We start from the raw sequence: 15322 nt of genomic DNA, 5'->3' as shown, positions 1-15322 counted from the left end.
GCTGAAAGAGTAATACTATTCTATGCTATCTAAGTGTCATCCATGTCCATACCGCTTCAGCCATTCATCTTGTGGCTACTACAGAATCCAAAATCACCCAGGAACAGTCCTTTTCAACACAGAGTGATCAGATATGTGATTGGAAAAGACAATACCTAAAAAACCATCCAGCGTAGAACTTCCTGCTTTATAAACAAGTAGTATATCATGATCTTTGCTCTCCTTCTCTCTAGCAACCTATCCATAATATAGAATCATAGAATCGTTTAGCTTGGAAAAGACCTCTAAGGTCATTGTGTCCAACTGTTAACCCAGCACTCCCAAGTCCACCACTAAACCATGTCCCTGAGCACCACATATACACATCTTTTAAACACCTCCAGGCATGGTGACTCCACCACCTCTCTGGGCAGCCTGTTCCAGTGCCTGACAACCCTTTCAGAGAAGAATTTTTTCCCAATATCCAATCCAAACCTCCCCTGGTGCAGCTGGAGGCCATTTCCTCTTGTCCTATCACTAGTGACTTGGGAGAAAAGACCGACCCCCACCTTGCTACAACCTCCTGTCAGGTAGTTGTAGAGAGCGATAAGGTCTCCCCTCAGCCTCCTCTTCTCCAGAGTAAACAAACCCAGTTCCCTCAGCTGCTCCTCACAGGACTTACTCTCCAGACTGTTCAACCAGCTTCATTGCCCTTCTCTGGACACACTCCAGCACCTCAATGTCCTTCTTGTAGTGAGCAGACCAACACTGAACACAGTATTCAAGGTGCGGCCTCACCGGTGGCAAGTACAGGGACATGATCACTGCCCTGCTCCTGCTGGCCACACTATTTCTGGCTCAAGCTTTTGTATGTTTTTACATTTACTAAGGACAAGCCACCACTCAATTACCCACCTTGGATGCTGGAGTTATCCTCCGTTTTGGCGGTTTTATCTGTTTCTGCTGGGTTTGATGGGCAGTCACTGCCTGGTTATCCACAGACAGGGAGGGGAGCTGTAACATTTTGCTAACAGCTGTAGAACTGTCTACTGGTGATGGCTCTCGGAGTTTTACCTGGGAGAAGGACTCTAGCCCAGGAGGAGGAACAGACACTGCCTGCATTTGTTGTTGCTGTCGCTGGGTCAGCTGGCTCAGAACTGGGGATGGTTCAGGTTGGGATTTAAAGTCTGGTCAGCATTGGGAAAAATAAATATCAAAATTAAAGCATTAAACTCTGCTCTTCACACTTCTACTCATTATGAAAGAATCTGTGTGACCTGACATACTCAACAGCTATGATTTTATAGCATGTGCAAGTCTCTTTCAGACACCATAAAACTTCCACATTGAACATTACCACTGTAATAGTATGGCCAACATTTGATATTCTCTACTTAAAATAAACAGCTGTGGGCAAGCATTACTGAGCTTCCTTCAAAAACATGAAGATAAACCTATCTATACAGTCACATATTATCATCACACATTAGTCCTCAAAAGCCGTTACAGATTATTTTAATCAAACACTGCAAGTTTCTCTGCAATTAACCATGCCAATAAAATTTTATTACTTCCAGGGCATCTGGAGTTGCAATTTAGAGGTATTATAAGTTAGGATTTCCTGCCCCTACAAAAGAGAAAACTTTCAACAAAAATAGGAAGTCATCTACCATCCCAATCCAGCTGAAAGCAAAGAGTCACTGGACACTGACAGGCTTCTTTTACCCAAGTCTTCCCCTTTCATATTTTTCATACGCTGAAAGCCAGGTACTGGCCAGAGCACTGGTAAGCCACCACCAGGCCCACAGCATCTGCTAATCGAAGGCTTTTTTATTCAGTTGGTAAAGGGCATTAATAAGCGACTTAAAATGTATGTAAAGATTTTTTTCAGAATTGTTCACAGAATCACAGAATCCCAGGTTGGAAGGGACCTCAGGGATCATCTAGTCCAACCATTCTAGGAAGAGCACAGTCCAGACAAGATGGCCCAGCACCCTGTCCAGCCGAATCTTGAAAGTGTCCAACGTGGGCAGAGTCAACCACTTCCCTGGGGAGATTATTCCAATGGGTGACTGTCCTCACTGTGAAAATTTTCCCTCTGGTGTCCCGTCAGAATCTCCCCAAGAGCAATTTGTGTCCATTCCCCCTTGCCGTCTCCATGGGACTCCGTGTAAAAAAGGAATCTCCAACTACCCCTTAAGTACTGGTACACGGTGATGAGATCCCCTCTAAGCCTCCTTTTCTCAAGGCTGAACAAACCCAGCTCTCCCAGCCTATCCTCGTATGGCAGCTTCCCAGTCCTCTGATCATCTTGGTGGCCCTTCTCTGGACCCCTTCCAGCCTGGCCACATCCTTTTTGCATAGTGGGGACCAGAACTGGACACAGTACTCCAGGTGTGGCCTGACAAGCGCTGAGTAGAGCGGGATAATGACTTCTTTATCTCTGCTGGTGATGCCCTTTTTGATGCAACCCAGCATCCTGTTGGTCTTCTTGGCCGCAGCAGCACACTGTTCGCTCATGTTGAGCTTTCTGTCCGCCAGGACCCCCAGGTCCCTTTCCATAGAGCTGCTCTCCAGCCAGGGGGATCCCAGTCTGTGCTGCACTCCTGGATTATGTTTTCCCAGGTGCATGATCTTACACTTCTCCTTGTTGAACTTCATAAGGTTCTTGCTGGCCCACTCTTCCAGCCTATCCAGATCTCCCTGCACAGCAGCTATCCCTTCTGAAGTGCCTACTTCCCCACTCAACTTGGTGTCATCAGCAAACTTCACCAAGCTACACTTGATGCGGTTATCCAGACCACTTATAAAGATGTTGAATAACATTGGGCCCAATATCGATCCCTGGGGGACTCCACTAGTGACAGGTTGCCACTTGGAAAAGGAGCTATTTACCACCACCCTTTGGGTGCGGCCTGTCAGCCAGTTCCTCACCCACTGCACAGACCACTTGTCTAGGCCATAATGCATTAATTTCTCCAGGAGGAGACTGTGGGGGACCCTATCAAAGGCCTTGGAGAAGTCCAACTTTTGTGTTAAAGGTTGTAATGGCTGCCAGATTGGCTGCTTATCTATCTGGAAACACACACCTACGCATGAGATAGATAGAAAAGCTATCATTCTTTACAGTGAGAATACTGCTAGGAACTACAATCCAAAAACCAAGTTAGTGTCATTTTCACTGTTTCTACTAATTTTACTCAATTAAATGAAAAATCCATACAATTATGAATAGACAAACTGGGTAGCCTGCATCATTCTCAGCACACTAGAGAAAGAACACTGAGTTGTGATATACATTATGAAGAAACTATATAGTACTCATTCAAAATTCATGTAGTTGTTAGAAGAGAAAAAAGTGGGGACAGAAGTATAAAATATGGTAAAACCTTATTCTCAGCTAAAAGCAGCACAGGCACTATGAAAATAAGCATTTTCCAGGATTTTTTGAGGAAGTCCCATCGAAGTTCCACTTAGACGTTCAAGCACAGTAAATCAATGATGTCATTACATGAAGGTTCAACAACTTCTAAAGCTGCAATGACATTTATGTATAGGCTTAAGCCTATCAAAACTTAGTTGGTGATATACCCATAATGTCTATTACCAGCAAGTAAGTGTAACTCTTCAAATTTTGTAACCAATTTTTTTATCAGCATTACATTTTTTAGAAAAAGTCTTTTATTAAGGTCATTTTAAACTGTCACTGGCATTAAGAAATCTTACAGGCTAATAGAGAGAGAGAGAGAAAGATACGTCAAAGCACTTACCAAACTGGCTAAGGACTGAGGACTGAGTAATGGGTGGTTTTAGATCCCAGGATGATGTGGCAGCTGTGGTAGTGGTGGTGGAGCTACTGTTGTTTTGTTGAGAGGTAAACTGACCCAGTCCTGGAGATTTCAACTGCTCCAAGATTTGGGATCCAGTAGAGTTGGCCAATTTAGAGGATCCAAGTTCTCCAAAGCCAGAACAAAGAACTGCAGACTACCGAAAGACAAAAAAAAGAGGGGAAGGAGTGGAGTTAAGTATTTAATAAATAAGTTGAACATATCCATAGGGTCAATGCCTACAGCTACTATTTGGCAGCAACTAAAACCTATTCAGCCCTAGATTACCAACAAATAACCAACAAGAAATTCAGCAGTTGTAGCATATGGCCAGATCCTCCCTGATTATCACCAACACAACTTCCACCACTGTGACTGCAATTATACTGGTTTACTTGAATCCATGCATCTCAAAAGAGCATAAGTTTACTAATAGCTGAACAGATTTTCAGAGCATAAATAGAAGTGCCCAATTTCAAGTCCTCACAATTGACTCAGAAATAGGCAAGTTTCCACAAAAAAGTTAGATATGTACTTGGAAATAACAAATCATAGTTTTCTGGCATAGAACTCTTGAACCAGAAATAGTAAATTGACCTGCTCTCTACTCAAAAATTAATACAAGTACTTCAGGTAAACCAAGAAACAACTACTTAGCAAAACCAGAAAAAAGTAGAGAGTGTGCGAGAGTGCGAGAGTGCGAGAGTGCGAGAGAGCGAGAGAGCGAGAGAGCGAGAGAGCGAGAGAGCGAGAGAGCGAGAGAGCGAGAGCGAGAGAGCGAGAGAGCGAGAGAGCGAGAGCGAGAGCGAGAGAGCGAGAGCGAGAGCGAGAGAGCGAGAGCGAGAGAGAGAGAGCGAGAGAGTGAGAGCGAGAGAGTGAGAGCGAGAGAGTGAGAGCGAGAGAGTGAGAGAGAGTGAGAGTGTATGGAAGGAATGGAATCAAGAATTCCATTTCTGCATTTGCAACCTGAATTTCACAAATACTGAAATGACCAGTACTGGAAATGTTGTTTAACCTGAAATATTTACTCATGAACAATATTTAGAAAGCATAAGATAATTTTACCAGACTTTGAGGAGAGTAAGAGTTTACAGCACTGGAGCTGCCAGTTACTGATGCCATCTGGGTGCTGTGCTGAGAATTTGTGAAGACTAGAGCTTGGCCAAAGCTCTGCTGTTGGGGAGCCTCAAATGAGTTGCCTTCTGTCTCTTGGGCAGAAGCCACAGGCTTTTGAAGTAGCGTTACCAAATCAATGCTGTAAGAAAAAGCAAAGTTTGGCTGGAATAAACATGATGATTAAGCTGTGCTGAAACTGAAGAAAGCACTAACAATACTAAAGCTGCCATACCGGCAACAGAATTATTACTGATTAATGGTCTTTTCAAATGTTGCTTGTCTGCCATACAAAAAGAAGTAGAATAGAGGTCTTTGCCAGGAAGTCATATTCTGGTAACTGAAACCTTCCACTACAGTTAAAATATAAATTATCTTTCCACTCTTTTCAAACATTATCAAATTTATGACACCATGTATCACATAAATAACCTATACGATTAATGTGAGCTAGTAACTGGGGGCAAGTCATAAAGGATACACTATGTTTAAGTGGATCCTGCCTGCAAGCCCATTATATATATTAATAATCCACATTCTCTGTATATCACGCTTTAAAAAGAGCAAGGGATCAAAGTCCTACCTCTGTATAGGGTGTGTATGAGGACAGTAAAGAATCAAGTCACATATGCAGTGATTTAGTGAATATGTAAGACATGGTAGTCACAGGAGCAGCAAAAATATAAGTTTCTCAAATAGCAGGCACATATCCAAAATTACTCTACCGCACACAAGATGAGAAACATGAATTCTTCTATTTAGCATGGCTTACTAACCCCTACCACACATTTAGCACAGATTTATTCAAGGAAAAGTAAAGCATTCAGACAATAAAACAAATATAATCCAAAAATTCTGACTTAATTTTATCCTAAATATACTGCAGGCATTGGCTGAAGTGTTTCCAGCACTTTTATTAGCATAGATTTCTTAATGCCCAAACCTTTCTTATGGCAAGTAAAAAAAAACCCAAAGACTAAACAAAACAAAAAAATACCCCCACAAAAAAAAAAAACCACCACAATTTGAGTTGATGAACTAAAATACTTTCTGACATTATTTGAGGGACATCCATTGGAAGAATATTTGCATTAGAACAATGAACATGGGAGCATATCACCTTTAAAAGGAAAGGAATATAAACTGTAGACTAACTGCTACCACACCTCCACCTGATCACATCCACATTATAAGGGAAAATTTTGCTGCAGTCTGGAGTACAGCAGTACAGCTGTATCAGGATGTTTGGGACCCTTAGGCCATCTAGTTTTCAGATCTCATGCTATCCAACTACTGAAGTCTTCACCATGCAACTTCAACCTGCCTTACTGGGACCTAAGGCTAATGCAGGCAACTGATTCCATAACATCATCAGCCAGGCATTTGGTGAAGACGAAGGCAAGCAAAAGGAAGGCAGCAACTGCCAAATTTTTGGTTCTCTATCTACAGTCTGTATCATCAGTTAAGGCAAGTAATTGTGATGCTTACCAGGAAATTCACCTTCTTGCCAACACAACCTTTTCTGTTAATATATTTGTCAAAGCACTACATTCTGAATGCTTTTACATCTGCGGGGACAGGCTTTCCATCTCCTGGACAGCAAAGCCAGAGCTTTCTTTTCAACAGCAGAAAAATTTTCTTCCCAGCTACTTTTGTTTCTGCCTGTAAGCACTCTTAGTGCAGAAGACAAGGTCTTCTCAGTACTATGCCTGTGGATTTGATACTTACGGCTCAGCTCCCGTAGTCAATGATAGGTAACACAGGAACCCAAAAAGCCAATTGTTTGCAAGCAAGGGTTTTGCAGTTTTGAAATTAGCTTGACCGATCTCTGACCTGTCTGAATCTTTGACCAATCGCTGCCCTGTGTCTTTATTCAACACTTCACATATGCAAGCTAACATTGTGTCATGGTTTATCCACTAATAGCAACAAAGCACCACAGAGCTGCTCACTCACCCTCCCCCACCAGTGGGATGGGGGAGAGAATCAGAAGAGTAAGTGAGAAAATTTGTGGGTTGAGATAAGAACAGTTCAATAACTAAATAGTAATAATAATAAGCTGAAATGAAGGAGCAGGCAGGGAGGAAAGAAGGAATGGGGAAGGATAGAGAACCCAGGAAAAACAAGTGATGCAACTGCTCACCACCCGCTGCCCGTCCCCAAGCAGCAATCACTACCCAACCCCCAGCCAACTCCCCCCAGTTTATACACTGAGCAGGACGTCCTGTGGCATGGAATATCCCTTTGGCCAGTTGGGGTCAGTGGTCCTGGCTGTGCCTCCTCCCAGCTTCTTGTGTACCCAGCGAGCACGGGAAGCTGAAAAGTCCTTCACTACTGCAAGCACAACTTAGCAACAACTAAAACATCAGTGTGTTACCAACATTATTCTCATACTAAATCCAAAACACAGCACTGTACCAGCTACTGGGAGGAAAATTAACTCTATCCTAGCTGAAACCAGGGCACATTGTGTCGCCAAGCAGAAGGTTTTTAAGATGTAGGGAAAACATGGAAGAGCAGCCTACCTTTGCCCAGGAGTCACATGATTCTCAGCTGGAGCAGAGGAAGCGGTGAAGACTTTTGTTTCAGAAAGCTGAAAAAGAGACGGGGGAGGAAAAGGTATTTTAATCATACAGATGCTCACACTTGACTGCTGAAACATCTGCAGAAATTCCATCTGGGTCATGCACTTTCAAGACAAAAGTCAGACTGCCACAATAACCAGTTATACTGCAGCTCTGCTTAAAAAGACAAAAAAATTTAGTCAAACTTCAGGAAAGTCTTCCTCACAGAATAAAGTACCAATTTAATTACAGTTTTAGAAAATTTGATCTACTGAAGACAAACAGTGGTATATGAATGTAAGTACATCAGCTTGGGCAATAGTTTAACTGAAAAATATACCAGTAGAAAGTAATTAATGTAACAGCTGGTATATCATCAGTGTAAAGATACCTTGTGCAGACATAATTCAGGACACTCCATAGAACAGCTCTGATAAATCTTGTTGCAGAAGTCTAACACACTGCATCGTTCCCACTCATTTCACGTATCCCTGTGTTTTACATTTCAGCTCATATCACCTGCAGAGGCAGGTTTGCGCTCAGGTACATACAGTGAACCACCATTCACAGTTCCTTTTTGGCATTTCTGCTAGGGGCAGCAATAACATCTTAAACTGATTGCTCTGCGAGCATGAGTCTGAAAGCAGCAATAGAGAGAACCATGTAATTTCTTATACTAGTATAACCAGTCAGACCATCCACAGCAGAAAGCTGTACTGCTTTAACCATGTTGTTATAGTAAAGATAGATACTTGCATGTGTAGCTGTGGGGGGAGAGCTGATTGATTGGGGTTTTATGGGGAAAGGGGGTGATTTTGGTTTGTAGGGGGGTTGTTTCCTGTTTGGTCTTTTGGTCTTTTGCAGTTTTTTTAATGCTTTTATTTTTTTAAAAAAAAAAAGTAGTAGTTAAACAGCTACAGCTTCCTACGGATAATTCATTCGTATTGACTTGCAAATCAGAATAGGTCTTAAGCCAGTACAGGTTAGGTTTAACAAGATAGAGATATGCACATATAATAGCTACATTTTGAATTAAATTTGCACAAAATCACCCTTAACTACTTTGGTTTAGCTTTATATTTAAGCTAAAGAATAACTGACCTATTCAAATACTCACAAAGAATCCCTGTAGAATGTGACATTTGAATACAGCTCTTCCAGGAAAATATGCATTTTTAATTGCATACATTGCTAGCAGCCCGGTTTAAAGGGCATCATGAACACGAGACATTTTAAACTACCATCCCACATGCAGCTCTACTGAAAGCACATATATTCCTGAACACCATCATCTGATTAGGATTCTCCTGTGAAACCCTGTTGATTTAAGCAGGACACAAAAGGGCTGACTGGGAGCAATCGCTTACCACTTGGAGGCAAAGTTTCCTAGCACCCATTTATGTGCAACACACTGTTTCATAAAAAAAATTAGTACCACCACAGTTCCTCCCTCCATTTCCTTCCCTACCCTTGCTGCCAACACAATGAACTTTAATCCCATCTTTCTGGAACAGAACTCTGTCCTACTCATAAAGCTGCGAGCCTGCAACTCTTATGTACTGACCAAAACGAAGAAAGAATATTCAGCTCAAGCATATTTGCAGTTTAAAATGCTGCTTCTCTATTGTTCAGCCCCTTCCCTGCTGTACGTGTTACTTTAGAACAACGTGTACTGTACTTTTTGTAGTGTTATGACACAGTGTTACATGGCACAAAAGCATCAGCTAATGGCACAAGCAGCACCCTATGACCTGCAATTCCTTGGTTAAAGATTAAGTTCTCTGCAATGTCAACAGTTTCTTATGTTCACATAATCCACAATAAGACTGTGGCCAAAACACTGATGAATCCTGAAAAGTAAACAAATCAAGGAGCCTGAGGATGTTTGCAACGACTCAAAAGCACGCTTGACATATGAGAGAAAACGTTCTCTTCAAGGGAACCAGTATGCAAGGTGAAAGTCTCTAGCTACCAGCTCAGCTATACTGAAGTTTACACTACACCCTGTGGCAAACTAATTGCCACAAGCTCCAGTCAAGCACCTAATTCAGAAATCTGCTGGGATTACAGCATTTGTCAAAAAACATATATCACGCAGCAGCCACTGAAAAGTTTTATTACGCAGACTTATTTAGTATTTCTTAAAAGTAGTATTATTGGCTCCTAAGAAAGTTACTTATGGTCACCATACACTACACCCACAAATCATTCACTGAAGCTTTGGCATTATCCCAGAACTGAGTAAACGGTCTTGAACCATTTGCCTCCCACTGGCCTCATAAGGTATTTCCTCCACCTGCAGTGAAATGCCTGTGCTTTTCAGCTCCTATTCCTATTATAAGAATCATTCTTCAGCCACCAAACAAGACAATATATATTTAACAGCTAGCTACCAGCTCCTATGATCAGTTGATAGGTGAGGAGAACAGGAAAACACACTCTAGCATCCTCATAAAAACTCTGCATCAGCAAATCAGAAATAACAAAACCTTATTACTGTTTTAGTATGATGTACTGAAGCTAAAGAAAATAAAGCAAGTTCTCATGCTGCTTCCTGGTAAAGGAAGCACTCCCACTAAAACACTTTTCTTCCTTTCTTATATTTTTTGTTAAGTGTTGCTATCGTTTCAAATGAAAACTACAACTACCAATATTGTAAAGATCATGTTTGCCTTCATCCACTTTCCAGCAATTTGTATGTATTCTATTTATCCCCTTCTGATAGTTTCTGTAGTCAAACTTTATCTTCTTTAGCCAGAACAACATGATCACAATTTGAACAGGAAACCCAGAGCCATCTACAGTACCTCAACATTTGTTTGGTGCTTCATTGTCCATGCCCTGCCGATCCCTTTAACAAAATACGACCTCCTATTTTCACTGCAAGTAGTTTCCACTTTAAGAGCACGCTGACAACCTACTATACTGGCACAATACTCACTACTAAAGACAAATACCAGACAGGACTATTAGATCACAAAAGTCTAATCTTTCTCAGGTCAAACAACAAAATTTCACTCACCTGCTCCTAACTTGTACCTGCCTAGAGAACACCACATTTAAATGAAAATATTCTTCAGAAAAACACCTGGTCTTTATCTGAAGACAGCAAATACATCAGCTTCCTTGGTCATTTTAATCATTAATCAAGAATGATTAAGTGACAGGGAAGAGTGCCTACAGGCAAAAAGACTACAATAGAGTTTTTTTGCCACAGCATCAGCCCTTTAGGAGATCATGCCGAGACATTCTTTTTTTATAATCCACTATGATCCTGAAAGTTTTTCAGTTGCTGCTTTCCAAAAAACAGTCCCTTGTACTGGAGGTGCGCCTTTATTCCTATAAAACCAATGGGCGCTTGGCTATATTAAAGCATTTTTCATTTGAACAAGTCAAGTCTGGCAGAGGTCCATATTTCTCCACATGACTAGCTTACTTTAATTGCCATTGCAATAATTTGGGGATTTCCCACACATTTTATTCAGCAGTGATTTTATTTTTACTTCCAAATCATTGATAAAGACACTAGATGGCATTTGGCCTGGGACTGGATTCCTTTATAGTCCTCCTAGAAATGCCCACGTTTAACAATAGTCCTCCTGCAAAAGATCTATTTGCCAAAATTTGCAATGCAGATTTTAATCCACTTGATGTGTTTTATGATAGCATCTAATTATTTTAAAACAAAAGAGGTAGATCAAATCTCTTACAAGGACATACTCTATCTTCACAGTTGGCTTGTAATTTACTTGAAGACCAAGATCAGGTTTATTTGAAATGGACATATTTCCATAAAATAACACTGAATGGCACAAGCTGTATTCTTACACTTCTATTATTTTTTTTTTAAATCAGATAAATCAAATTTTCCTGTATTATTTTTTCTCCAGGCATGTTTTGGGCTAATGTGTGTCTGCAGCTTGCCGTTTCATTCACTCTTTCTGAATATCAGAACATGAACAACTTTCTCCTAGGTTACACAGATTTTTCCAGGACTCTAAAATTAATTTAAAAATTAATTAAAATTAACAACAGGTTAGAGATTTCATCTGGTGCTCTTTCAAGATTCATGTCCAAATTACTCAGGTTTATTAAAAAAAATTCTATCCCTAGTTGGCATTGCTCAAGCCCCACCCACCCACCCCCCCACTACAAATGCTGTATCGTACCAGCAGCAAACCAGGGTAAGAACAAGGCCAGAAATTTTCACTGTCCTTAGCCCTTAGTTCACCTCTAGCGTCTAGTGCAGAAATAGAGTACAGGTTTAAAAAATATGCCAGCTTTTGATGGCAGTAACTGATACAGAAAACCTAGGAATTTTAGAGTTTCTTTTAATTTTCTCAAAAGAGACAGCCCTCTCATTAGGTAAGGACAGAAATATTCACACGTTTCTAGGGATAACACTGACATGCCACCCCACAGGATGAGGCAAAAGGGATGACTTCCAAGACACTCTCTTATTCCTCTGAAAATAAACTTCAAATAATGGATATTCCTATAAAAGATTAAAAACTTCTTAAAAGTTAAGTTTTCCTTTCCACAGTTCTTGATACCTCATTTGTTTTCTGAACTGCGTAAGGTTTAACACAGTAACTGAAAACTTAAAATCACAAACACGATTTTCACATGTGATGACCACAAATGCCAAATATTTTGCAGACATGAAGACATCTCTTGCCAGGTAAAGAATGAGAACCAAAACTGTTGTAGTACCTTAGGCAACACATCACAATGAAACAACAGAAATGAAGCAATTATCTGCTAACTTTAGCATGCTGCTAGCTCTCGTTTTTAACAGTATGAACAAGAAGTCAACTAAGTGGAAGCACGATGCTTTTTGTTTGAAATCTACATAAAACAGGGAGTCTAAAGTTGATAGTAAGCTTCAGCACTTAATTACATGAAAGTCTTGTGATAATATGGTTTTAAACCCCTACACAACAATAGGGGGAAGTATGCCATTAACTCCAACCAGCATTAAGCGGTGGAGAACTATAATTCACAAATACTTGATTTAGGATAAAACTTAAAATTTTATTATCTATGTATTGTCCACCCAGCAAAATAAATATTTCTTGATTCAATTTCTTTAAAAAATAAGCTTATGTAAATATATATATTTTTTAAACAGGAATTACAGCTAAAAACACAGTAAGAAATATCATTGCATGCATACAGCAAAATCTTACTTTGAACATTTAGTTTTCTAAGACAATACAGAAACACTGAAAAGGGTAAACAATCAATTGGTCTATCCAACAAGGTACACTTACATCTTCATTCCAGTCGTCTGCTGTCCATTCTTCTATGGAGTTTTTCCACGCCCCTATTGTAATTTGGGGAAGCAAAGAAAATGGTTACAAGCTAAAAGCACAGTGTTGTATTTCAACCTTTCTGCCTTATAAGCGAGGAGGTGGTGGTTGGAAACATAGGAAGTCCTCAAAAATTTGTCTGCAGATTTAAAATTTTGGGAGGGTTTGTTTTTTCCCCATTAATTTCTGATTTCAGGAATTTCTTAGCCACTATGGTACCAAACAATTTGCAGGAACACATTTCTGTAACCAGTGATTAATCCCAAACATTGGAAGAACCTCCTCCTATGTCCCCCCCAATGATAGAGTGAGAGGTTACTCCACCCTCCCATGGGATCTCCTACTTTCATGCAAATTCATACAGACCCTGAACCAAACACAACCACAACACCTGCTCCGACACCCATAATCCTGCTTCCAACATACTCAAATTCCAGACCCAAGCTATGCCTCTGGAGGTTCCTTTCCAAACTGTTAACCTGCTCTTCAGAGCAGACCAACCTCAATCCCTTCCCCTGATAGAGCAATTTTATTTTAAAACATAGGTAATGTTTTAATATAATGGCAGCAGAAGAGTCAATAAGCTTCCACTGTAGCTGCAAAACACCTCCTCCCATAACTTGTAGCAGTTTATCTGGCAAACACTGCAGTACAGCGCACAGTCCACAGCACACGGCAATGGGAAAGCTACAGGAAATGATCCTATAGATGCAACAACCTGATCCTTTCCATAGGAAGCAGCAGGCAGAGACACACAAGAGCAATAAACGGACTAAAGCCTTGCCCACCTGCGTAAGCATAGGAAAGGTTATCCCAGCAACAACCAGAGCTTTCATTTAAACTCATAACCATGACTGAAGAAAGCACCAGCAGTAAAGCTCCTGCTACCATCTCCTTTGACCAAGTACAAAAGTAAAAGAACTACTGCTTTATTCATCTCCTTTACTTAACCAGGCACCCTCTGAGACATATTCATCCAGAAACAAGCCCCCTGATGAGAACATCAAATTCAGTTTGTACTAATGATATCTTGAAGAAAATGGAATTTTCTGCTAATAACAATGAACCATGTAAGCCTGGCAAAACAAAATTCGGTGGTCAGAGAAGGGAGCTGAAAGAGAGGGGAAACATTTTTTTTACAACTGTATCCTTGAAGAACAATTGAGAGACTCAGAAAAGGAAACATTCTGCCTAGAAGACGCTGAAAGCTTGGTGATAAAGTATATAGTCAAGGAAGACAACTAATTGGGATATTTATGTATGTTGATAAGAACTAAAACTAAGTGTACTTTAGGTGAACTATCCTCATTATAAGAGTAAAAATCACGCCCATAGGCCAGAAAACCCCCTACTCAAATAAGCCCCGCACTCTCTAAGCATGCATGGTAAATTTAAAGGGAGCTGTACATTTAAGATTAAATGAGAAAGAATCTAACCAATGATCAGCTGAGGGGCAGGCATATTAGCTGTGACTGATATTTAACTGTCTAAATACCTTGTAGTTTCTTGGGGCAGTGTGCTAGCCTTGTAGAGTTACCACCTAGCACCCATCTTTGCGCAAAAATGAAATTAATGGAACACCTCCACTCTGTGAGTATTTTGGTGTTTTGCACACCAGGTGAACGAACCCAGTTTTTCGGGAAAACACTAATGCCACCACTATGTTACTACGTTCTTTTGTACACCTTTACAAAGCAATGTCTGGTCAGGGGAGGGTCGTATGGCACAAATCCAGTGAGTCAAAGAGGCCTACCACAAAGACATACACACCGTCGAAAGAAAACAGATGGGATTTATACCTTGGAATCTAAATTACTTGTCAGGTCTTAAGCAAGGTAACAACCACTCTGTGTTTGCTCTCTGGAGCAATACAAAGTTGCCTGAAACATCTTGTGCTTACATGTTACCATACAGACCCTAACCAGGAGGTTTCTACATGCTGCAAAATACCAAGGCACTTGAAAAATAACTAATAACCATATCCAAGCACAGCAGAATTACTACAATGCCTCAAATTTCTAGGCTAATCTACATATTTCCACAGAAATTTTGGAAAGGAAGAAAAGTCCAATGAGCAAAGGATTTTAGAGAAACAGTTGATTCTCTTTCCCTTCTCCTGACCAACACAGGATCCCTTCCTCTGATATTTCTTCTTTAAAGGAAAAGATCCTAGTAATTGCCCTGCTTATATTTATGTCCCATTAGTCAGAGCGAGGTCTGCCTCTGCAGAAGACAAACCTCATGCTGGCGCCAGAACTCTAACAACAGAGCTCGGAGTCTTCTAAAACAAACACAAAAAGAGCTCAGAGAAATCAGGCCCAACTCTTGAGCATCCCCCACCACCTTTGGGAGACCAAGCCTTTTGGAATAACACTTGGGTAATTTTCCTGACATTCAGTTTAAACATTTATCTGCAGCTCCTACTTATGACCATCGTTCTGTGCGTTTACTCTTTTTAAATACTGAACACAACCTTTCATCCTTTTATTAATTCACCCAAGCTGCTAAGTTTACTGTTGTTGCTTAT

The 15322-nt window shown here is 40.6% G+C and overlaps 1 protein-coding gene across 9 annotated transcripts in view; it reads right to left on the bottom strand.

Annotated features, from left to right (window-relative positions):
- UBAP2 (ubiquitin associated protein 2) overlaps positions 1-15322 on the bottom strand; it is a 167602-nt gene that overhangs the window by 93865 nt on the left and 58415 nt on the right. For 8 of the 9 annotated variants that reach the window (XM_075079579.1, XM_075079586.1, XM_075079581.1 and 5 more), the window contains 5 exons: positions 12757-12809; positions 7445-7512; positions 4872-5061; positions 3750-3963; positions 895-1166 (listed from right to left, as the gene is read on the bottom strand). In XM_075079579.1, coding sequence (XP_074935680.1) covers positions 895-1166; positions 3750-3963; positions 4872-5061; positions 7445-7512; positions 12757-12809 — 797 coding nt within the window. The remainder of the gene's footprint in view (positions 1-894; positions 1167-3749; positions 3964-4871; positions 5062-7444; positions 7513-12756; positions 12810-15322) is intronic. The other variant, XM_075079582.1, reaches the window with a different exon arrangement.

Source organism: Phalacrocorax aristotelis, chromosome Z (genome assembly GCF_949628215.1).
Source record: "Phalacrocorax aristotelis chromosome Z, bGulAri2.1, whole genome shotgun sequence".
In the NCBI taxonomy this organism is placed as follows: domain Eukaryota; kingdom Metazoa; phylum Chordata; class Aves; order Suliformes; family Phalacrocoracidae; genus Phalacrocorax; species Phalacrocorax aristotelis.
The sequence above is the reverse complement of the archived record's forward strand: the minus strand, read 5'-3'. Positions and strand labels throughout refer to the sequence as shown.